Below are 25,949 nucleotides of genomic sequence, written 5' to 3' on the forward strand. Positions count from 1 at the left end.
GTCTGAGCTCAGGGTCAAATTGTCTGCTTAGAGACAGTTGAGATTCTTTACTGGGGTGAAACTGAGAGGTGTGTCAAGGGTGCGGGGAGTGGTATAATTAATTCATTGAGGGGAAAATGCAGAAGGAGACAAATAACTTTTGCTTTATTTTTTAAAAGGTAAACTCAGGAAAAATGGAGAAACAGCAAGAAATTTTAGTTAGGTAAATAGTTTTAAGTTGTAATTGCAGGGAGTAGGGGTGTATTTCTAAAGGGTTATGGTAAACATTATAAAGAAGTCTGATACTTTAACTCTTCGTCCATCTCTTGTCCAAGATGAGCTTCAAAATTCTAAGGAAACTTCCCAGCTTTGGAGAATGCTTTTTTTTTTTTTTTTTTGCGGTACGCGGGCCTCTCACTGCTGTGGCCTCTCCCGTTGCAGAGCACAGGCTCCGGACGCGCAGGCCCAGCGGCCATGGCTCACGGGCCCAGCCGCTCCACGGCATGTGGGATCTTCCCGGACCGGGGCACGAACCCATGTCCCCTGCATCGGCAGGCGGACTCTCAACCACTGCGCCACCAGGGAAGCCCGAGAATGCATTTTAAAAAGTGTTTTCTTACGTTTCATTGAATTTCACTGGTGAATATTTTTCAAGAGTTTCATTTAGGTGTGTATCAAAAAGAATTGTAACAGCGGGAAATTGAAACTACGGTTTTCTCCATACAGTGAAAAAAAGATGCATTCACACATTCACTGAATAAGCAATTGACAAGTCTGTACCCTGTACACAGGGGTAACCCTGGGGTTAGAGAATCTTAGTGAGGAGTATGACCGGGTCCCTGTTTTCACAATATTCTATAATCAAGTTGAGGGGACATACACGGAAATGAACAGTGCTAGTAGAGTATGAAGTGTATTTGGGTGGAGGAATGTCAGGAGAAGAAAAATGACTCCGGACTGGGGAGGATTACTAAAGAGAGTTAGAGTCCAGCAAAAACTCCTTATAGGATGGGCTTCCCTGGTGGCGCAGTGGTTGAGAGTCCGCCTGCCAATGCAGGGGACATGGGTTCGTGCCCCAGTGCCGGAAGATCCCACATGCCGCGGAGCGGCTGGGCCTGTGAGCCACAGCCGCTGAGCCTGCGCATCCGGAGCCTGTGCTCCGCAACGGGAGAGGCCACAACAGTGAGAGGCCCGCGTACCGCCAAAAAAAACTCCTTATAGGAGATGGCAGTTGAACCGAACCTAAAAGGTCACAGAGGAGTTTGCCAGGGAAACGGACTAGCACAGGGGAACACAAAGAGGTGTGAGAGATCCGTGTGTGCAGTGAGATCCCGAGAACGTCAGGTGGGCCCAGGACTGGGGTGGGGGGCAGGGCGTCGAGTGCGGTGCCCCCGGGGACTGGCAGAAGACGGGCTGCAAACAAACACACCCCGGAGAGAGATCACAAAAGGCCTTCTACGACAGGCTAAAAAGTGTGACCTTTATCCTGAAGGCAAAGGGCAGCTGCAGAAGGATTTTAAGTGCCAGGGTTATACGATCAGATATGTGTTTTAGAAAAATCATTCTGGCAGCTATTACACATTCTAAATGAAGACAAAACACCTCCTTAAAGCCTCTGAAGTGTTCTAGCCGGTTCCTGAGAAAGGCTTGTTATAATTCTCACCATTTATCCTCTTAACATAACACAGAAACATTATCCCCTCTGACTTCTGGCTAAGTAGACACAGCCAGGATCTGGAGAAGTGGGTTTGGGGTAGTTTTTACATTTTTCCTAGCAACCTGGCACACCCAGATAGCTCGACTACAAAGGAAACCCGACCTCCCCATACCGAGGGGATGTTTGCACCAGGGGCCCCTAGAAAGGCGGGAATGTTCTACACACCATTTAAGGGACGAAAGGCCATATTCTCTCACGGAGAAGTGCTATGTGAGAAAACAGACAAGAGAAAAACAGAAACCCTTAATATTGGATGAAAATGCAGCCGCCTCATAACATGAGCTGTACAGTCCTCGGAGGGCTGTGCACTGGCCATTGAAACAGCTTTCAAGGCACAACAGAATCGACTCAGTATCGAAAGATACGGTTATAACTGGCCTTGATTTTTGAGTCTAGGTACATTTTGGGACAAAGACTCTATTTCTAAACACTCGAAGAGGAGAAAAGTAAAGGTTAAGGAGAGAACGTGGCCTGAAACCATGGAGTCTCGCTACCAAATTGTCAATGAAATGATCTTGAAGCGGGGTGTTTTCCAGCTTGGTTTCTAGCAAAACAGGAGGGTCCACAACCTTACATGTTCTTTTGCCCTGGCAGTTGAAAGTTCATCTCCCTAATTAGGAGTTTTGCCTCTGTGGCATAAAGAACCCTCTGATGGACAGCCCATTTTATTTCTACCTGCTGGCCCACTGCCACCAGAAGTGCCCAGCCCTTGTGATGTAAATGTCAGGCGCTTTGGGGGGTTTTGTTTTTGCCTCCCTCAGAAAAGGTTTTGGGGACCGGTGGTCCTGAAGGGAGAGAGGGAGTTAGGAGGGAGAGAAAAATGGGAGTCAGACGTTGACCTGCCGGGAAGGAGCCCCCGCTGACACGGTCAGTCTGACCCATTGAATGGACTGAATACGATAAATGCCGCTTTATCCTGCCTTGAAAGGCACGAGATAGCGCAGTCTAAATGCCTGGGCATGCTTAAATAGGCGACCAGGGATGTTTGAGTTGAGCATGTTTGAAATCTGAGCTCTCTGACAGCCTGGGAGCTGTCACAGGTCACCTGCCTTGCTCCGCTGGGACGGGCCCAGGTCTCACAAGAAATTGTCCATAGACGAATTGTAGTACAAATTCCTTTCTTTGTTGGTTGGCCTCTTTCACTAGACCATGGCCTATAAAATTTTGTAAAAACAATTCTTAAATATTATTTGAAAGGGCAAATGGCCCACGCTGAAAGGTTTGACAGTTTGACATATAGTGCATGGTTTCGAGAGCTCGCAACCTGAAAAGTGTGGCCAGGATTCTCCCCCTGCTTGTTAGAAGCCTGGTGTTTTTTAAACAGTGTTTTGTGGCTGCCCAGAGTTCCTCTGCTCCCAGCCATCTGACAGGCCAGGAGTCTGCTTCAATGATCTGAAATCCTTTTAGACTCATTTGTGAGAGAGCAGAAAAATAGCTGGCACCTTTGAATCCAGTGTCCAAAGAGCACAGAAGCAGGTAGTGCCAATTAAGGAGCCAGTTGGACGATCAGATCAAAGCAGATCACTTTAGAGTCTTCTGATAGCGCCGGAGCCAGTGCCCAGAGAGAGAAGGGAGCCCGGAGTGGCACTTCAGTGAGGGGACGAGGGGGAATTTGAGTGGCCCAGTCTCATCAGAGCCAGGGAAGTCGCAGGGAAGTAGCTTTCTGCATTAGAATGTGGCCCGTGTGCGGCTCAGCGCCCGTTGGCTGCCTCTGCATAGCCAAAGGCCATTTTCAGGAGCCTCTGGCCCCTCAGTCACTGGCCTGCTAGTTAATTGCCACACGGACTTCATGACACATGGGCAGATAATATGACATTTTCGGTTTCTGTCACTAGCAAACGCCGCAACGTTGCTTGCACTAGTTGCTAAGAAGCTGTCAGAACGCATTAGCAATTGGCTAAAGTCGCCCTATGGCATTTCCTCATAGCATCAGCAAAACGAGCATAAATCACCCACTGGAGCCTACTGCTATCCTAATGAGGCTGTAAGCTTGTTTATGGACTAGCATCATTTTTATGATTATTTCCACCTTTTCAGTTTGCCTTCATTTGGTGGCAGGAGAAGTCAGCTCCAGGAATGAAGTCACTGCTGACATTTTACAAATGTGGCTCAGAGCTGCTGCCTGCTGCCGTGTGGTCAGCCGGCGGTCCTCCAAGTTTGTTTAGTGATCTTAAAAATAAAAAGGAAATAAATCCTCCAGAGACCGCAGAGAGGTGACTGTATCAAATTGCAGAGTGGATGGAAATGTGCAAGGTACAATTGACCATTGAGACTTTCCTCTGAGGTGGAGACGTTTCGAGATCAATTTTCCATTTTAGAAAGTGGAAGAGGTTAAACAATTTATTAAAATCTATGAAAGTGTTTGCTTTGAGAATCGTCTGTTTTATTATGCTCTCCTCCTTCCCCATCCTCTCCGTTTCCCTAACTTGTGTCGGGAAGGAGCAGGGTTTATTGTTTTAGGCTTTTCTGAACATGCACCAGTATTTACACTGGATTGAAAGCATTTGCTTCCAATGAAAATCTTGTCTTAGATTACAACCCAGCAGTGTAATTTCCCTCCCAGATGGGAGTAAAGTAGCTGTATTTGCCTAAAAACAGTAGGAAGAACAAACTGAGCATTAAGCCAAGGCTGTTTTTGGCTTGAGCTAATGATGTAATAGAAACCTTTTATTCGGGAGAGGTCACTGCCAGGGACTGAAGGGGGGTGATCTGGCTCTTGCTTGAAAGGTTTCTCCATTGTATCTACATAAGTCTTCACTTAAACAATTCTGTTCCTAATGCTTCTGCTTTCATATGGCAGAAATAAACAGGAAAGGTTCTGGTGAGTGTTACACGTGGAATGCAGAAAGCCTTCCTCTCCTAATGCAGTATATAATTCAGGTGCCCTCAAGGCACGCTTTCAGGAATTCTTTTGCCTGAGGTAATGGGAAGCTAAGGCTGCTTTAAGGCCTTGATTATCTATTGATGCACAAAGCTGGAAAAAAGTCATCTCCGTTGGATTATAGTAGATATTTCCATAAATTATCAATGAATTCTCTTCAAGGCAGGCACGAGGCATTGCCTGCTAAATTAATCTGAAGGGGTTTTGAGATGGAGAGAAAGGCTATTTTTTTTTTTTTTAAGGTTGAAAACAATCATGGGCGAGGTGGTGAAAAACTGTTTCCTTAGGTCAGAAGCTTTTTAATCAGTGATCAAGTAATATGTTTCTTTTCCTTGGTTACCTTTTGCATATTGAAAGTGGATTAGCCCACTGAAAATTTAAATGCTTTTGAGTTCGTTTTTTTTCTCATTTTTTTTAATGAATTGTTATTTTATATGGTGAATTGCTTCTCTGAATAAAAAGCCTCTTTAAATATTGGACTTTCTAAGAATTTATTAGGCAAATCCAAGGAGACTCCTTATAAAACACTTGGGTAGGGCTTCCCTGGTGGCGCAGTGGTTGAGAGTCCGCCTGCCGATGCAGGGGACACAGGTTCGTGCCCCGGTCCAGGAAGATCCTACAGGCCGCGGAGCGGCTGGGCCCGTGAGCCAGGGCCGCTGAGCCTGCGCGTCCGGAGCCTGTGCTCCGCAAAGGGAGGGGCCACAACAGTGAGAGGCCCGCGTACCGCAAAAAAACCACAAGAAAACAAAAAAAAAAAACACTTGGGTATGCAAATCAAAGGTGCGGTGCGGTGGAAGGAGCCCTGGTTTAGGGATGTGGGTGTCTCGTCCTGCCTGGACCACCCCCCTTGAGCAAATCATCCAGCAGGATCACAAGTACTTTCTTCATTGATACAGTGAGGGCTTGGGAATTGTGGGTCTTTATGATCTTTTTCACTGAGAACACAGCTATGATTCCATGGACCTTTCACAGAATATACGATTTTTGTCAACAAAACATCGAATACAATGAAATTATGGATTTTAATTTGATAAAAATTCAACAGAAAAGTTCTGCAAAAGTTTTGTGTTTGTGGCATATGCTGTCATCCTAGCAGAAATGTCGAAATCAGTCTGTCTCTCACCCAACAAAGTTTTTAAACTTCAACTCAGTACAAGTCAAGGTAATTCAGGGGGCAGTTTTCCTTTGGGGGGAGGGGTGCCGGGAGGAGTTTCTTGAGGGAACTCTGTTAAGAACAACCGATTAATGACAACCTAACTACTTTAGATTCGACTGAAATAACTGAAATCAAAATAGAGAATTCTTCAATATCCTGTGATAAACCATAATAGAAAAGAATATGAAAAAGAATATACATATGTACATATATAACTGAGTCACTTTGTTGTACAGCAGAAATTAACACAACATTGTAAATCAACTATCAATAAAATTTTTTTAAAAATAGAGAATTCTTTTTGTGTGTAGGATATTTAGATAAAAGAAGCAAGGAATACAGAAATTCATGACGCGATCCAAAGGAATCTGAGGCTAGTTCCCATGTGCAGTCTTACCAGAGTTCTTTGGGCCATGTGCACGGGTCTCCCAGTAAACCCAGGGAGTGTGCTAGCTCATTGTTAAGCCTCGCCACTCTAACTCTTCTTTCTGGGCCCAGATCGACCTGTGCCTTTTTAAAAGCCAGTAGTTTCCACTGAGAGAGCTGGGGTACCAGTTTGACAAAAGCTAAGCTACTTTTTAGGGTAGTATGTTTAGTCCACTCTTGTTTTCCCTTTTAACATTTGTGCCTAAACGCCAAGTGTTTACTTTCCATTTGTACCTTATGACTTGTTTTGGACACTGTGATTATATGAACTGAAATTTCACTTTTTTTTTTTTCTTATTCAATATGCCATTTTAAAAGGAATACTACGTTCTTTACCTTATTGTGTCACAGAGCCAGAAAATTATCTAGAAGAAACAACTTAAATGTTATAACAAAAATCAATGGAAAAGTAGTATCCAGTGTATAGGAATGTGTAAGCAGGTGACTTTTTGGTGAGAAAAATTTAAATCTAGAAGAAATTTTTCAGAAACTGCCTGGATTATTAGGGGAATACAGTCCCAACTGACTATTCATTTAACATCCCTTTATTTGATTTAAATAGTCATTGTTTTCTAATTAAAAATCGATTTCAAGAGTTTTTCCCTTACTAAACTTTATGCTCTCTTTCTATGACAAGAAAAATTATATTCTATTTGAAGCATTCGTATGTCAGACTGCTTATGTGATGGATTACCTACATTTCCATGGCCTACTTTAGTCTTAAGATAGATCACTTATGGAAATAGTTGATGTCTTAAATGCATCTTCTCACAAGTTGACATCAATGACTTTATGTGGGATTTGAATACCCAGGCATGGACAGCACCTCTGCTTATGGTTTCCACCATATTTAACTCCCCAGTAGGAGTTACACTTAACATGTCTCCACTATCCACATCTGAATAATTACCATGGCAACAAAGCTATTAAAGAGATTGGATACTCCCCTCCGTTCCCTTTGACCTTTTCCAGTGTTCTTTGGAAGAAGTTCCTTAGACCTGACTACTTTTGAGCCTAGACCTTGTTCTTTCTCTTAAAAAAAAAAGAAAGAAAGAAAGAAAGAAAAGAGTACCAAATAAACTATTAATCATTGATATTGCTCTTTTGGTTTTGTTTATATCCAAAGGCATTCTATTTGAATAAAGCATGTTAAGGTAGCATCAGTCAAAATTTGATTCACTATGTTTGCAGGTGATGGCTTGGACAACAGTGTAGCTTCCCCCAGCACAGGTGACGATGATGATCCAGATAAGGACAAAAAGCGTCACAAAAAGCGTGGCATCTTTCCCAAAGTAGCCACAAATATCATGAGGGCGTGGCTGTTCCAGCATCTAACAGTAAGTGGATTCTAAATGACATATGTAAACTAAATATGGACAATGAACCAGTTTTGATAGAAAAAAGGGGGGAAAAATGATCCCTCTGGACTTGGAATATTTCATAAGTCACTGTGTGCCCACAGTTCTTACAGAGGTGTTAGCACTTGTTTCCTAGATCCATACCCCAAATTAGGAGTTTTATTTGAAGTTTGCTATTGCGATTTTGCTCACTTTTGTAAGTTATAAGGTTTAGGAGTTCATGTGCACTTGTGACTTTAAGTATGTATGTTAATGATGTTGTTTTTCTCAGTGTGACTCTTCAAGTACCTAGAACCAGGTCCCACTAAGAACAAAGTCAGACAAACCCCAGAGAGAAGGACTTAATTTCTTCCAATGCTTTAGTGGACCTTTATGGCGAATGGTCTGCAAAAATTTAAATCTTGTTGCAATGGCAGGTTGCTCACATAATTTGCTCTTAAGTGGTTTGAATGTACTGGCTGCCATTACAAAACGTTCATCTGAGTCAGAGCTGCACAGTGAAAGTTGTCCCTGTATTTAGAACTGTAAAGGAAAACAGCAATATAGAGTCAGCTCTTCCTGTGTAGTCCCTTGTGACTTCTCAAGCCCAGTAACAGTTTATATTGTCTGTGTGAGTATTGCTGTTTTCACTGCAGGAATTCTCCTGGAGATGTGAGAAACTGGAGATTTGGGGCTTTATGCCACCGAGGGATTTGTTTTGTTTGGTTATTGTTCTGAATGGATTTCATGTTCAAAATATTTATAATCATAATATTTTGGTGGATATTTTTGGAAGTGCATACTGATTTAATGACATCTAAGGAAGAAGATGAAATGAAGATTTATGGGTAAAATAATATATTAAAAATCAACAAAATTGTTGGCCAGGGGTACTTCCAATATTAGGGACAAAGGACAAATTTAGACAGGTCGTAGCATAGACTAGCCTAAAATGAATGAATGTTAAAAATCTTGTTTTTTTAAAGAAATGTTAGGAGCAAACCTTTTATGTTACTATTTTTAGCATAGTTTGCTTTTCTTAAAGTCATTTGATCTCCTTCAGTATCAAAGTTAATTCTGCATTGTCACTAATGTGTCCAGACCTGTTGACCCTCACATCCTTACCCACTTTCAAAGCCATGTTCCTCAGTGACTTATATTGATACAGGGAGACAAACAGAGGATGTGGGAGACCAAGCTGGTTCAGCTCCTCTGGACAGAGGCTGTGCCTCCAATAATACTCGAGGCTATAAATTAATCCAGATTTTCCAGCATCCCTAAATAAAATAAAAACCGAGAGCGGCAGAACTAACTAAAAAATAGTTTCTTTCCTTTTCTTCTTCCCACCATGATTCCAAACAGTAACTGGATTATGCTGATAGTTTTGGAATCAGGTGGTTAATACTGGTAGTTAGTTAAAGATGTAGGCGGTTTAGCTGATTTTAACATCATGTTAGGTTGACCTGAAACCTGATTCGGGTGCCATTACTTGCCCGACACTTGTTGCATTTATGTGGATAGTTTGAGATCTGCCTTGTGCAAGTTTGCTGCTGAGGATTATTGACCACCGCTGAATGGGAGGGGAAGGACTAGGGTCTAGAGGGCATAGCATGAAAAATAAATAGTACGGGGGCTTCCCTGGTGGCGCAGTGGTTGAGAGTCCGCCTGCCGATGCAGGGGACGCGGGTTCGTGCCCTGGTCCGGGAAGATCCCACATGCCGCGGAGCGGCTGGGCCCGTGAGCCATGGCCGCTGAGCCTGCGCGTCCGGAGCCTGTGCTCCGCAACGGGAGAGACCACAGCAGTGAGAGGCCCGCGTACCGCAATAAATAAATAAATAAATAAATAAATAGTACGGCATTTAAAGTCAGCGGGAGATAAGAAGTGACAATTGGGCAAAAGTGCTGATGCAGCCGTGCTGGTATTTCGTCACTGGAGCCAACCAGCTAACCTGATCTAACCTGAGGATGAGCGGGGGGAGGGGACAAAATCAGGTTGACCCTAAGTCACAACCAAACTCTATTTCCTAAACTAACAGAAAAAAAAGAGATAGACTTCGTCAGCCTCCATTTCAGTCTGCAAAGGAGTTTTGGCTTCACTCGAAGCTGAGGTGCCCCTGAATAAAATATAATCAAATATTAGTTCAGACAGAATCAGGAGAGAAGAAGCAAGTTCTTTTATTCATCCACCAGATTTCCTGGTTTTCTAGGTCGTACCCTAGTGAAGAACCTTGCCAAGAGCTCTATTATTTTCTTAAAAAAAAAAAAAAAAAAGAACAACAACAACAAAATGCTTTTTAACAGCCAGCATGACTTTACCTGCATTGCAATGCTTTTTGTGGTCCATAGATTATTGGGGCAGTTGCAACAGAAATTATTCATGAACTGTCTGATTTTTTGAGGTCCGGCTAATTTCCTTCAGTTTGAGGGTCGGTGCTGGCCTGTACCACTACCCTGAGGGGGAAACCATTTGTCCATGTCTCCCTGGCATTCTAAGAATGCTCATAGACGTTGTCTCCTGGTTTCCATTGGGTATTTCCACCCTCCTTCCCCACTCCACTGCCATCTGCTCATACAAAAATATTGACAATGATAACGGTCTCTAAAAAGCAGAAGCTCTCATAATATCATCTAAAAAGCAAAGTGAGGAGATATATTTAAATTTTCTCCCCCTTTCCTTCTTCCAGTGAGAAAGATTCCCTTCTGTCCCTCTTCTCCAATTGCAAGAGTAGATAGATTTCCAGTTCCAAGGAACAGCCTTCTCCTTGTCTCATTATACTTCTTGAAAGAATGCATAAACTGTTTAGGTAATACTTATAGTCAAGAGCTGATTATAATAAATACTATGAGAAAACGTATAAAGAGAGTTTTATTATTATTTGTCCAAATGTAAGTAACTACTGTTATCTCAGTATTAATTCTTTAGTAAATTTATTTCAAATTCTGAGAAGTCTTTAGGGATGCACAATTCATTTGGAAGACTGTGTACAAATTTTAGATGATCACATTCTTGCTATATGATTAATGCAACTTATCCAGGAGATCCTTTATGAAATCTTGCTAAATATAAAAGAGCAACTGAAACTCTGGCTAATTAAAACAATAGCAATCACAATTTATTAGCAAACTGTAAAAAAACTAATTTTTTAAATGCCAGAGGTATATTATAAAACCTCATACACCTTTTGGAAAGCAAATTGCTATCTTTTTTTTCTTTTTCAAATAAATGGGTCAATCTTTTCATTGAGTTTATTCAGTTAAAAAAGCTGCCTTTGAAAGGGCTTTCAGCATTTGTTTGTTAGAGGAGTAGAATAGGCCCTGAATAAAAAAAAACCTTTCTGGATTTGCACCCCAGCTGCATAAGAAAAATGTGCCTTTCTGTAGTTGGTCACAGGTAGATTTAATCAGTAGCACATTTTACTACTCCAAAGAGAGAACTAAAGCTTCATTTTTGGACTCACAGTCTCTAGCAAGCTAAACTGGACATACTTGTATATAATAAAAACAATAAAAGAAAAAGGAAACAGGTTTTAAACTTTGGTGATTATGGGGTAAAAGGAAATTTCAGTGATGTGAATTTCCACCTTAGACTTAGTTGAACCTTTGCCAGTTTTGATAGCTAGAGAAGTTCTCCTGAAAGAAACTATTCCCTGGAAATGAAAAGAATGACTGACATTATTTAGATAATGAGAGAGAATTCGGAAGAAAATAAAAGGATGTATTAATAGAAATGCTTGCATTTGCCTGAAGACAAATTACTGCAAACAATTAGAAAGTACTTAATATTTGGGTGTGAGTCACTATATAGTCATGATCAGTTCAGGGGCATATGCCACATCAAGATTTTTTTTCCTTCCTAAGGGCATTATTCCAGCTGTAAATATAACCTGCTATGTCATAATGTTTAAGCTGGATGTGTTTTGCATATTACTGGTTATTTTGCTACATAGCGTTACAGAGATATCCGCCTAAGGGCTAGTAAAAATGAAGAGAAGGAATAAATACAATGTTTAAGTTAAAGAATTAGGGGTCTTTTTTCTTTTTGTTTTCCTACCCTAACATATTGCAATTTTAAATATAATCTAAATAGAAAAGGGGTTGATATGGTTCTTATTGAAAATATGCAGTGACATATTTTCCTGCATGGAGCTTGTGTACTCTAGGAATCCTGAAAAGTTAGGGAGAGTTGAGGTTGTTAAAATGCATACCTGCAAATTCAGGTGAAGACACCATTCAAGGTGTGACTCATTCGGCATTGACCAGTAGGAGAGGTGATCCTGAAGGTGAATTGACTTTCATTCACATTCTCTTGGATTCCTCTTCCTTTCACTGACCTTGAGGACCCACTGGGTACTACAGAGACAAACTTTGTTTCTAGGTTATATACACATTTTGCTATTTGATTTTGTTTTCTTTATTTCAACTTCTAGCCTGGAAAATACTTTTTTTTTTTCTGTTGCGAAATTTATGTCTCAATTTCTGATTTAGAAGACTTTCCTCTCAATGCGGATAAAGCCAAAGTGAGGGGTTGTAGAATCTTCCAGGTTGAGAATGGCGTTGCCATAGAAACACTATTAGATGAAAAGTGCCCTGCGGGTCCGCCACTCTAAGAATGGAGTAAATGGAATTGAATTGGGAAGTGAATGCTCTAGAAGAGACAGATGTTGTTTCATTGGTTTTTGCTTTTGGTAACAAGATCTGGTGGAGACATCTTAGTATCAAATCTCTGCCTGCAATTTTGGAAGAACTGCTCTCTAAACATTACAAATTATTGTTAGAATGAAAAAGTACTTCTCATTGGTATCCAGATAACCCATTTTGTTGATCAAGGTGAGTGGAAAGTCAAAAGGCAGACACAGAGATAAGGACTAATACAGAGGCACGTAGTTAGGTAGCAGATGGAATTTGCTCCTCTCCTGCCATTTCTGTATCTCCTCCTATCCCTCACCACTATTCTTTGCCAATTTTAACAGTGAATATTCTTATTGTGCCTTACCAGTTAGCATCCTTCAGCTACCATTAGTTCTAAGAAGGTAGCAAGGCAGGAAGACTGTATTTTTGAACTTTGACCTAAAATGTCAATCAGGGTAGTGCAAAGTGTTTGGGAAAGACAGTCCTAACTAGTCCTCCGTGTTCGTATGCCTGAGCCAAGGAGGGTGGCTTGTGGAGATGGCAGCTAACGTTGATCCTTTTTTCATTGTGTGGTATCTACAGATACCTTATTAAATTAAGATACTTGAAAACTAGTATGAAGGAGTGAGAAGATTTCTTTTTCCTTTCAGATGCCCATGTCCCATAACAAAAATGAGCTCTCTGAAATACATAAGAAGAATATCTTCACAGTTCTTACTTTTTTTTCTTACACGAGGTTACCAGTCACTTTCCCAGGCTTTAGTCATGATGATGGTCAGAGCTTGGCTTTGCCGAAATCAATACAGGCTTAGATGACAGATCTCTCTATCTTACTTTTAAAAGATCTCTGCTACTTTGGAGATAGCATATTTCAACTTTGATTAGATAGGACCCTGAATATCTTTTACCCAATTGGGAGTCATCTGTTTCAGGAGGAGAATGGAATAGATTATTTAATGACTTGGAGGTAATGTTGGAATGCCCTAATTCTTCTGTAATATACATCATATAAACCCTGTTTTAATAATGAAGCGAGTGGTTTCTAGATTCTGGAGCAACGGCCTTTTTCTTTTTCTTAGCTGGTTATTGAAATCTTAATGGGATGCGTGATGAATTTTCTTAGGTCAGGTAAACTGAAAAGGCTACAGCTGGAATTCTTCACCCAGAAGAATCGGAGTTAATACTAATGATCATTGTGAATTAGAAGATCAAAGGCGAAGCATCAGCCTGTTCTCCAAGTTGTTGCCCCAGAGGCCATTAGTGACCTGGCAGAGCTCCCTCCCAGCCTCCCGCACACCTCCTTCGCTTTGCCCCAGCCTTTCTTCCCCATCCTAGTTATGCACCTCTGACCTGGGGGAATTACAGTCGGTTGACGAGGAGGCATTGGGGAAAAAAAACAATCAAAAGTAAAAACAAAAGTCCAACTTTAAAAGTGTTCATTTATCCAGGTGCGTAGGACCCTTAAGCAGATGAACTCGGATTGGGGCTGTATGAATTTCGGGGTGTGATTGAGATTTTTGTGCTCAGGCAAATGGTTTGTTCATTTCACTGATGGTTGGTGCCTTTATATGGTGCCTTAAATAAGGGACACTTGTAGCGTCCGGCTGGCAATTTGTCAGCTTATTCTAAAATTTTCCTTTTGTTTCCAAGGCTAAGTTAAAAATACATTGTAGTTTGGTTTCCTGATATACTCTTTTTTTAAATTAATTTTTCACTGCATTGGGTCTTTGCTGCTGCTCTTGGGCTTTCTCTAGTTGCAGCGAGTGGGGGCTGCTCTTCGTTGTGCGTGGGCTTCTCACTGCGGTGGCTTCTCTTGTTGCGGAACACAGGCTCTAGGCACGCGGGCTTCAGTAGTTGTGGCTCGCGGGCTCTAGAGCGCAGGCTCAGTAGTTGTGGCGCACGGGCTTAGTTGCTCCGAGGCATGTGGGATCTTCCCGGACCAGAGATCGAACCCGTGTCCCCTGCCTTGGCTGGTGGATTCTTAACCACTGCGCCACCAGGGAAGCCCAGGTTTTCTGATATACTCTTAATCGGGTTGATTCAATGAAGGACTAGGTTCAAAACAGAAGTGCCCACATAAGCACAGTTTATTAAGTTGATGGTTGCCCATGCACATAACTGTTGGAAAACTAGCTCGCCATTTACACTTCAATGCATATATCAATGTCCTGTCTTCTGATACCTCTTAGTGATGATACATTTTTGAAGATAAAACGCTAAACTCAGTCAATGAATATGAAACAGCTCCTCCTCAATTTATCTTTCAGATTAAAATTAGAGCATCACGTACATATGTGTGAGCGTATTTTTTAAACTAACTCAGTCTAATCCTTAGGAATATTTTGTGACATAGGTTTGGCTTTTTACTTTCTGTGTTCAAGATTCCTAGTGAAGGTACTTTGGTTTAAAAATGGAGGTTTGATGGACAGACAATCCAGTGGTTTTGTTTTAGGAAGGATTCCAGTGTTTTGGTTTGGTTTGGCTGATTGGTTGTTTGCCAGGGGAAGGAAATCTATATGTCATGTAATTTAGGAGACTTTGACTTAACTGGAAATATCCTCATCACATCTCTGTCTTTCTTACGGAAGTGTGATTATGACTCTGTGTACATATATGTCCCTATATACTTGGGCACTTTTCTATAAGACAAATCTCTCTGAACCCCTGCCATCCGTACCAATCCTGATGGGAAAAACTGATCCATCTTACTTCTTTTAATCCCCTAAATAGCTATGTTCAGGGCTCTAATTTTTCTGTTTCTGCTGATGGAAGCCAATGCCAGAGGGTAAGCCAAGAGTGGAGACCACATTGCAATGGTCACAATACCCTCTTGGTTATGGGCCAAGCTTACCTGAGGTATACTGAATGCCATGAGACAGCAAAAATCGCTTTATTAGGGCTCCAAGGTAGTAATGATAGTAATTGTGCGGATTTACAGCAAAATGACTGCTATGGACAAACGTGCTGGTGTTTCAATACTGCTTGTCCTTCCATTTGCGAGTCCTGAGCCTGGGAAAGGTGGCTTTCGTCAATGGACTGGATACTCAGCTCAGTGTGTCAGGAGGCAGGAGAGAGCCCTCGAACACTCAGATAAGGCGTCCACTTCCTGGTGGGCCTGTGGGCAGCCTCCAAGAGCAGAGGAGTAGCTGGAAGAATTACACCAGGCGATTTTCTAACATTTCAAAGACCTTTCAGATTTTGTGTTTTCTTGCTATTGCAAAATGCCTTCACTCAGCACATTATAGCCCAAGGAGTGTGGCTCCCAATACAAGAAGTATTGCTCTATCTTTGGACACTCTAAAGAAAAGATAGGCCTCAAGTAACTTGATGTTGTAAATGCAAGCACCCTAAGTTAGTTGATATTCAAATGAGACACAAGTTACTTGGTTTTATAATGGATTATTCAAAATCTTCTGAAATAGAGACCTTTGTTTGATTTAAATCACTGCTTGTATTTGAATGTCCTCCTGGTATTATCTCTCCAGAAAAAAAATGGGGCAATATATATGAACTTAACCATTTAGGTGTCTTTGCTTTTCAGTTCTTAATATTCTGCGATCAGTTTTTGTCTGTTTTCACATTAACTTTGTCGCTAGCATCCCTGTAAAGCCCACGCGCTCTCCCATGACACAAATGGCCTTTGAGAATTCGGTGTCCTAGGAAGTTCTTGGGACATCCAGAGGCCAGGAGGTGTTAATAGGAACACTCATCCTAAGAAAGATCAATGAGTGTAGAAAATTTCTATTGCAGTTTATAGAAGCTTAGGAATCATTCCTGTCCCGTATTTAAAGAAAAGTCAGTTTCCCAAACTTCTTAGGGAAGGAACTCCACAAAAATGACGATTTCATTTTTAAAAGAAATGCAATTATCTCCTGCCTACATAATGTTACTTTTACCAAGTTTTTTTTTAAAATGATCCATTAATTGCTTGACTCTTTTGACATTGGATCATTCTGTCCTGTTAACAGCTGAAGGAAAAAATTGATCAAAAGGCTAAATAAACTTATAATATGTGTCTCTATGGTGCTTTGTAGTTTAATCTTTTCACATACACTGGATTCTTAAGACAATCCTGTAAGGCAGTCAGGATGACAGAAATGAAGGTGAGAGAAGTTAATGAATTTTCTCAGGGTCAAAAGCTAGGAACTGGCTGAGCTGCAACCAGGGAGGGTCTCCTGCCTTGAATTTCCATGTGCTTTTACCCATGTTGCCTCCCAAACACAGAGCAAATCAAATCACCATCATGGGAGTTCAAAGGTGTAATTATAATCTCATTTCATGAGCTAGCTGATTAGTATTTTTTAAATAAAAATAAGAGCCAGAAGGTTTGGCACAAAACTTCATAGTGCAACCTCATGGTTATTGGCAACGGGGGGTCAAGGAAGGTCCTTTCCTATCTAGATTCTTTTTCCAGACATATCTGTGCATAAAGAAGGCATAGCTGCAGCTATTGATATTTTGTGCAATTGTAATCATTTATACATTGTTAGAATTTCAGATTTTAAACATTAACTGTCCCTCCTTCCTTATGGAAATAGGTAAATCTCTAGCCGTGTGTATTACTAACAACGTGTGTTAGTGATTTGGGGAATCTTTCCTCATGCAAATCGTGACTAACCCTTCGAACACAGAATTTAGCTCCTTGAAGATTTTTTGCCTGTCACATGTTCAGGACGCCAAAGAGCTATGTCTTTCATTTGCTTTATGGAGATAGGGGAAACTGCTTATGCAGCCCCAATTACTCTTGAAACTACAATCCAACTGTCGTTTCTCAGCAAAGAAGACTGCTAAAGCCTGGAGAATTAAGCCACCGCTCTGGGGTATGACACTGAGGTCTGATCATTTTCAAGCTAGTAATAACCAGAATCCTAAAATTCTTTTGAATAAAATGTAATTTTAGTAATGTTTCCATAAACAGTGGTAATGGTGGCATTTTAGTAGGCAGTGACATTAGTCACATCGAAATTGCACCACATTGGCTTTTAAATTACTCCACCTGTCTGTATGAATAGAATTTTCAGTGTAAAAGCAGAGAGACAGCTGCTGCTAATGTCTCTTCTCCCTGTGCAGATAATGCTGGTAAATCTACATGCATAAAGGACTGGTTTGTGGTGTAAAATGGTACCTGACCCTGCTGGCTCCTGAGCTGCAGAGAAATACCTTTAATTACCAGTGGCTGTGTTTAGTTGTTGACATAAAAATGTCAGCTTCGAGGGGTATAACCTCAGGTTCACTCCCTCTAGTAATGTCACCCACCGCACACTCTTTTTCTTCCACCCACATCCTTAGTGAGATGGGTGAGCATTTATCTTGATGTGTTTCGGAAACGTGCAGGGCATTAATACTTAAAAGGAAAACATCTAATACCGTATGAACTTGATTGATGATCTTTCCATTGGAGAACTTTTAAAGATGAGTGGAATCGGGTTCCTTCCTTCTAGCCAGAATGGAAATATGGGATACTGTCTATACCTTCAAAGGGCTTAACATCATTCATCTAATAACAGATACACGTTCTCATGTGAGGATCATGGCCAGGCACTTCAGAAAGCAGAAAGGGTAAAGAATAGAGGCTTGAGTCTGTCAAATTTTTTACCATAGGCCCAGGCTTCCTGTTGATACGTGATGAAACTTACTTTCCGGAGAAGCCTGTTTGCTCTTGACCTTTCGGCTGTGGTCTATTGTAGCAGCTATATATCGAGCTAGGAATGGGCCAGCCAAGCAAGGGGGATACTCCTGTTCACAATGCCTGTTGCCAACGACGTATTTGGAGAAATGGTAAATAGGAGATATACTTGTCTGGCTCGTGTGCAGGCCTTCTTTTTGACTTCTTTCACACAACTCGTGTTTTCGTGTTTAATTTAACAAGGAATGAGTAGTAAATGAAAGCTGCTGCCTGAAATCCCACTGTGAGCGTGTTTTGCACTTGGCTCCCCAGTGACAAAGCAATTTGCGAAATTATGTGATGGAGTAATTAGATGAAGCCAGGGCTTCTGATTGTTGCCATGCATATGGGGCGAGGGTTTGTTGCAAAGAGGGAGGGGGAGGAAAAAAAACAGATTATGACCCTGGCAAGTTGGCTCAAAGCTTCTTAATTTATTTGTAAACAGAATATTTAGTGACCACATAGGAAGTAGCTGTAATCACTGGCTCATAAAGAAACCACTGCAGAGCTTTTGGATTTTTGCAGAGTGCTCATGTAAAATTTAAGCTGGGAGGCAGAATCCCTGTTAATGTAATTAGGATCTAATTTACCACCCTTTGCACACAGATGTAATAACGTCTAGATCTTCTACCTTTAAGCACATTACATATACCTCAGTGCAGCACTTACTGAACAGAAACAGGTGTGAGCACTTTCCTAATTCGTTTTTACACTGTAAACACATAGCAGTGTAAGGGAAATATTTACCAAAAATGAGGGGAAGGAATGCCTGCAAATGAGGCAGTAATGGACAGTTGCCCTTTATGTACTGATGGATTTCTCAATGGTTAAGTAAATTAAAGCAAATGCTAGAAAAATCAATAGGCCAGCATAGTCTTGGTTTTGCCTCATAGACTTCAGGACAGAATGACAGATGTGGTGTCTATGACCCATTTAAGTATTAATGCTTGAAAAACCGCTTCTGCATGCAAGGTTATAGGCTTTGAAACATTCTGCTCTATTATATTACAGACAATAATATTTTTAAATATATATGGAATTTATATGTTTCAGTGAGGTTGTTCTTAGGTGATACATTTATACTGGAAGATGAGTTGCTTAGTTGTTGCAATAGCATCATAAATCAGTTTTGAATGTTCCCACATGAAAACATCTTCATAAGGCTGTAGTTGGGAGGTAAAGATGATGTATATTGAGCTTCCATGTATCGTGAAGTGAATGTGCTCCATAACACTCTATGTGGAAACCAAATTAGATTTAATTAAGGGGTAGATGCTGAGAGACTTTGGAAAAATCTGTAAAATACCGTTAAAATGTGGCATTAGAATTCAGTTCATCTCCAGGGCTCTAGATGCTATATTTTACATTTGTACCAACATGGATCACGTGTCACATAGGTTGACCGTCACAACATGGGGAATATTCGGGCTGTTGAAATGTTCTAAATGGTAGGTATTATCCTCTGAGAATGAGAAGGCCAGCCTTCTGGTAGCATCACAGAGCGTGCATTTTCCCATCCATTGTTCCCATTACCAATGTCAAGAGAAATGGTGGAAATACGCTCCCAGTGTTGGATTGTTGATTACTAGAGACAGGAAGATGAGAAGAGAAGCAAGGCAAAGTGTACTTAAGTATTGGTTTCAGGGACCACAGCTGGCTTCCACACCAAAATAAATTGGAGGGTTGAACTCATTATGCTGGTTCTTTGGGGAGAAGGTGCCATTTGTTGCAGAAAAAGAGAGTTGGGTTGGCTTGAAGTGTCCTGTTTACTACCTTCTTATGCTGAGTGAACTCGGACAATCATTCCTACCTTCTTTTGCCCGTGACTAAGCAGACAGGGGCCAGCCTGCCTCTGGGTTTTGAAAATCAGTATGTAAAGGTGATATTGTGATGAACCAAATCCTTGGAAACATTGCTAGGTTGGAATGATAGAGAGAAGTAGAATGATTGTAGGTTCTAAATGGAAGATATTTTCCTGATTTTAATCTTCATACAACATAGCAGTAGTAATTACAACATTCCTCTGAAGCTGTATCAGGAGATTTAACAGTGTACACAGTTGGAGGTTAAACTGAGGTGTAAATGGTAAGTTTAAAAAAATGAAAGTCTACCATCTAAAAAGTTGGGAAATGGAAATTACTACAGAACTGAAGGTTCTTTTGCTTCTTCAGAGCAGTGCTTCTTAAACTTTAGTGTGCATTCCAATTATCTGGGAATGGTTTTTTTGAATGCAGATTCTCAGAGGGGTGAGGCCTGAGATTCTGCATTTTGAACAAGCTCGCTGCTGCTCGTCCACAGACCAGACTTTGCATAGCAAGGATCTCAGGAGCACAAGCAGCATGACAGCTTTTAAATGGAAAGATGACTGTTTTTCTTAATCCTTGATTTTTTTTTTTTTTTTTTCCGTACGCGGGCCTCTCACTGCTGTGGCCTCTCCCGTTGCGGAGCGCAGGCTCTGGACGCGCAGCCTCAGCGGCCATGGCTCACGGGCCCAGCCGCTCCGCGGCACGTGGGATCTTCCCAGACCGGGGCACAAACCCGTGTCCCCTGCATCGGCAGGCGGACTCTCAACCACTGCACCACTAGAAAAGCCCCATCTTTGATTTTTAATGCTTGGATTTTTTTTTCCTCTGATGTTGAAACAACGCATTATTTTCATAGTGTCTCTCGGACTGAAGTGTTTGGTTTTTCCTCTGCCAACTTCCGTTCTTTTTCAGTGTACAAGGACTTTCTTTTAAATACCAAAGAGTTTTTAAAAAGCCAGACTTGATGTTTTAGAGCAGCTTCAGGCTCACAGCAAAACTGAGGGGAAGGGACAGAGATTTCCCATAGGCCTCCTGCCCCACACCTGCAGAGCCTCCCCAATTATCAGCACCCCTCTGTCCCCACCAGAGTGGCACATTCCTTACAACTGATGAACCTACACGGACCCGTCATTGTCACCCAAAGTTCACAGTCTACATCAGGGTTCACTCTTGGTGTGGTACATTCTAGGGGTTTGGACAAGTGTATGTCATGTATCCACCATTATAGTATCATGCAGGGTAGTTTCACTGCCCTAAATGAATATCACAGAGTTTTCCCTGGGTCTCTCAAATACCCAGAAAGCTTCTGATAGATCAAGGACGCTGCAGATATACTGACTTTTTCTTTGCGGCTTCTTGACAGTACACTTGTGTGATAGGATGAGTGAAGGTTGAACGTTACAGAATCTTACCCTTCCCCCCATGTGGCTTCAGGGCTCTGGCAATGATAGTCAGTCATGGAAGTTATCATGGGGAGAGGGCAGTGTGTTCATTGCTTGTACTAGCTCCCGAATTCCTAGTCTGGACCTCCAGATCTGGTAGCCTTTGTCAGTAAGGAAGCAAGAGAATCACCAACTAAGGAAACAATACATACATTTTTTTTTTTTTTTGCGGGCCTCTCACTGTTGTGGCCTCTCCCGTTGCAGAGCACAGGCTCCGGACGCGCAGGCTCAGCGGCCATGGCTCATGGGCCCAGCCGCTCCGCGGCATGTGGGATCTTCCCAGACCGGGGCGCATCGGCAGGTGGACTCTCAACCACTGCGCCACCAGGGAAGCCCCACAATACATACATTTGAGGGAGAAATGCTTTTGTTCCTAATCCTACTTGCCAACTTCAGTCTGCTCCAGGAAATGCTTTTGTATTTCCGCTGCCTTGTGTACTTTATCTGCCCTGGGCACTCTCAAATTTCACAGCATCCTGGAAGATGAATTTGTTTTAAAAATTGAACATCCAAGGAAACAGTCACCCAAGTCCAGGAAGCTCAGAGTCCTATACAGGGTAAACACAAGGAGGAACACACCCAGTTACGTATTAATCACACTGACAAAAATTAAATGCAAAGCAAAAATATTAAAAGCAACAAGGGAAAAGCAGCAGATAACATACAAGGAAAACGTGAGCATCCGAAAAGTATATTCCCTCTAGTTGGGCTAAGATCTAAAGAATTGTTATGAATAGCACATACCTATGAATCATTGCTTAGTGGGTAAATTCTCTCACTCATTAGAGTTCACAGGCTGGATGTAGTTTCTTGAAATTAGGTCATTTATTTTGGTCTAAGGCACTGAGGATCAAAGGTCACAAGGAATCCAAAAGCCATTAGTCAGGGTTCTTTTCTGGACCCCTTAGATGTCATTGTGCGAGTTACCCATGGCAGCCCGGGCCCGGCCTGCTGTCAGGGAGCTGGCAGGGTGCCTACTTTATTTCCAGTTTGCATAGATAAAAAGCAGAGCAGCTACTCTTGGAATCACTATAAAAATAAGCTTACATAAAATCTCCATTTGAAATACAGTATGTGTGTGCCCCTGCATGCGTTCTCTTACGGAGGCCGGGGGCCCTAGAAATCAAAATTAGAAAGAGAGGCATCCATTCGATGGCATCGTGGATTAGCCTTTGTTTTGGTGCAGGCATTTATAATTCATTGTGAGTATAGTGAAGACCAGATTTTCACAAAGAATTGTAACGACAAACCAAGTGTTTTAACTTGCGAATGTAAAATGCAATAAAGGCATCGCGTTAACCATTGTCAGATATATATGTTGCCATCCCCTCTTGATAATATTGAAGTACATTTGGCAGTAATGAGTTTATGCGTATCAGGTGGGCAAGAGATGTAGTCAATTCATTTACTTCCCCCATTGAACCCTGTGGGTCTCAGGCCCACACCTTGAAGTGAAAACATCGTCAGTTACCAAGACGACAGGCGCCCTGGACTTACTCCTTGAAAGTGTTCATATTGGACCAGAAACCATGAGCACCCAGCAACATTCATCACTTCAGTGTTCAAGAGAGTGATTGAGTAAATGGTGGGGTGAATTCCCAAGGAAAAAAGGCCAAATGGACCTGCATGAAACAGCATGTATTGAATTTTGAAAAATCCAGCTATAAGCAAGTATCCTATTTGATGTGAAAAGATTATTAAGTACTTCGTTTGCATTTGGTTCAACAGTTAATTACTGTTCCCCCATTTTACAGATGGAACACATTTATAGAAGGAAGTGAGCTAGGAAAGTCTGAAGATCTACCAGAGATCTTAGTGTACAATAAAGTAGAAACGGGAAAAAAATTCAGAGCCCTAATTTGCAACCTGCTGGGTGTCACTACTTCCAGACCTTGAGACTTAAATTTATGGTTTGTTATTGCTCTTGAAACTGGCTTGCATACACGTTGACTAGATCTGGTGAGAGTTGAGGCAGAAGTCCATGTGACGTCATCAGAGCCATGTGATTGCCCCACTTACTTGATCACAGCTGCTTTATGGCGCCACCAGCGAGCTGTGGGTTCCCTGCATGGGTGCCATGCTGTCCCTGGGGTTCTCCGTGGCAGTGACACCTGCACTGCACGAGTGTGTGTGGTAGGGGGTGGGGGAAGGGGCTTAGGCAGCAGCAGGATGGCTCTTACCTGGAAATACCTAAAATTGTTTGGTTTGTGCGGAGAGATGGCTGGGATGTTTTCCACCATGGGGTGACCTAATCCCACTGCACAGCAGGAAAAAGCAACTTTTAAACGTGCTTGTTGTTATTTTTCCCCACCGTAAATGACGGCTAAACTTTAGGCTGCATCTACCCTTCTCTTTGAATAACAGTATGAATTGGGCCATTTCGGTTTTTTCCAAGTGAGTTCAAATGCGTTTTGAGTGCCCTACTGAGTGCAAGGAACCGTGGACATCTCGGAGCTCTAGGAAAAGCACATAGATCTAGTTGGTGGTGTGGTTTGCAAGAAGAACTGGAGTGAGGAGGACAGTTCAGAAACAATGACAACAGTTCTGGTGAGAAGGTTGTGGTTGTGAGAGTGTAAAGAAATGGATGGATGGGGCTTCCCTGGTGGCGCAGTGGTTGAGAGTCCGCCTGCCGATGCAGGGGACGCGGGTTCGTGCCCCGGTCCGGGAAGATCCCACATGCCGCGGAGCGGCTGGGCCCATGAGCCGTGGCCGCTGGGCCTGCGCGTCCGGAGCCTGTGCTCCGCAGCGGGAGAGGCCACAGCGGTGAGGGGCCCGCGTACCGCAAAAAAAAAAAAAAAAAAAAAAAAATGGATGGATGGATGGTGGACGATATCTTGGAGGTAAACCCAGCACCTCATAAATAGAAGTATTCATAGCTGGCACACGTGTATCATACACTGTGCTAAGTGCCAGTGATGTGCCGAGGTGGGTTCTCAGTGCCACGTGTGTAGAGAATTTACAAATAATAACAAAATGACTAAAAGTCAGTCTGTTTATTATTATCACCATGCACTGGCAATTCTAAATAATGTCAGTGAAAAAAAAGCTCCTCCCGGCTGGTGCAGGCTGCTCCCACCCTGCCCCCCGCCCTGGTAGGCCTCGCTCAGCACTTTCACGTTTTATCTCATGGAATTCCCACTGTGACCCTCTAGGGGAGGTACTGCTAGTCTCCCTGTTTCACTGTTGAGAAAACCAAGATTCTGAGAGATTCAACAACTTGCCTGAAGTAGCGCAGTGAGAAGCAGGGACTGGATTTGAACTCAAGCCCCTCTGGTTCTGAGGCCTGTTTTCATAACCACTCACGGGTGGACATTTGGTACAAGAGCATCAAAGGTGACTTCCCTGTTTCACGTTGGCAGTTAGGGAGCTGGAGTCTTGTTCAGGGACGAAGGGAAGTTAGAAGGAGGAACTGGTTCTAGGGGAAGATGAAGCATGCCGTGTGGGATACGGGTGGTTCCGGTGCTGGTGGGATGTCCATGTGAGTTGTATGGTCAGTAGTTGGAAACGGGTTGGCTGGGGCTTTGGTGAGAGCACAAGGCTTGCTTGGTGTTACCTCCATTGAGGCTGGGGATGGAGATGGAGTCATGGACCCAGAGGGAGCTGAGAGAGAAAAGGAGGAGGGCAAGAACGGAATTCAGGGGCTTCCGTGGTGGCGCAGTGGTTGAGAGTCCGCCTGCTGATGCAAGGGACACGGGTTCGTGCCCCGGTCCGGGAAGATCCCACATGTCGCGGAGCGGCTGGGCCCGTGAGCCATGGCCGCTGAGCCTGCGCGTCCGGAGCCTGTGCTCCGCAGCGGGAGAGGCCACGGCAGTGAGAGGCCCGCGTACCGCAAAAAAGAACGGAATTCAGGCAATGCCTCCTTTTAAAGGCTGTCCGGAGGAAAAAACCTAGAGAAAGAGACAGAGGAGCAGGCAGGAGGTCTGTCCAACGTGGAGGTGGGCTGGACTCATCTCTGCGGTCCCTTCTAGCTCCCACACTTTAATAGTCTAAGAAAAGGAAGGAAGATCCAATGATAAGAAATAGTCCATTCCCAAACAGACTCCACCACAGTCCCCACACTGGCTCTCCTTTCTCTCACCCTCATCTCAGTTAACAACATCACCATGGACCGACCCGGAAGTTCCAACCAGGATCCTCAGATTAATCCTGGAAGATTCCCCCTCCTCCCTGCTTCGCAGATTACTCCCCGAGTCCCATCAACACTCCCTGCTAAACACTTCTTCATTCTCTTATCCCTATCTAGTCCCGCTGCCGTAGCCTCCTTGTCTCCCGCTCTCCCCTTTCCCTAATCAGCCTCCCTGCCTCTAATCAGTTGCCTCTAATCAATTACACTTGTTTGTAATTGATCCCTTACAAAGAATCCCTCATTTTGCCCCCAGAGTGATTATTCCAAAGCAAAATTGGCCAGATCTCACCCCTACTTGAAAACCTGTAATAGCTCCCTATTGCCCTTAGGATACAACATCCTCAGCGTGCCATTCAAGGACCCTTGAGGTCTGACACTGGCCCACTGAGCACCCAGGCTCCTCATTCGCCCTTTCCATACACACTTACCTTCCCCACAGGGGCTGAATGGTCCTGTACTCTGTGCACCGGCACGTGCTGTTCCCTCATCTGGAAACTCCATGACCCCTTCTCCACTTCATACTTTTTCCTGCATCCTTCACAACTGATCTCAGCTGTCACAACTTGGGGAAGCCATTCTTGGTCCTCCCCAGGAGGGAGGAAGTGGCCCCTGCCTCCAGACCCATAGCGCCTTGATGGTCATCTGATAGAGAGCACTTGTCATGGTGACTGTTTATTTACGAGCTGCCTCCCTCGTAAATAAGATGATTGAATCTTTCACCGCTATATCTTCAGCCATAATAGAGATGCTTGATGATATTTATTGACCAAACGCTTGAGCAAAGTT

At 42.8% G+C, this 25,949-nt stretch overlaps 1 protein-coding gene across 1 annotated transcript in view; it reads left to right on the forward strand.

Annotated features, from left to right (window-relative positions):
• Positions 1 to 25,949, forward strand: part of MEIS1 (Meis homeobox 1) — a 136,195-nt gene that overhangs the window by 68,277 nt on the left and 41,969 nt on the right. The window contains exon 8 of the mRNA XM_082672620.1: positions 7,351 to 7,496. Within this exon, the coding sequence (XP_082528746.1) occupies positions 7,351 to 7,496 (146 nt within the window). The remainder of the gene's footprint in view (positions 1 to 7,350; positions 7,497 to 25,949) is intronic.

This window comes from Grampus griseus, assembly GCF_964374135.1.
Source record: "Grampus griseus genome assembly, chromosome: 15".
Classification (NCBI taxonomy): Eukaryota; Metazoa; Chordata; class Mammalia; order Artiodactyla; family Delphinidae; genus Grampus; species Grampus griseus.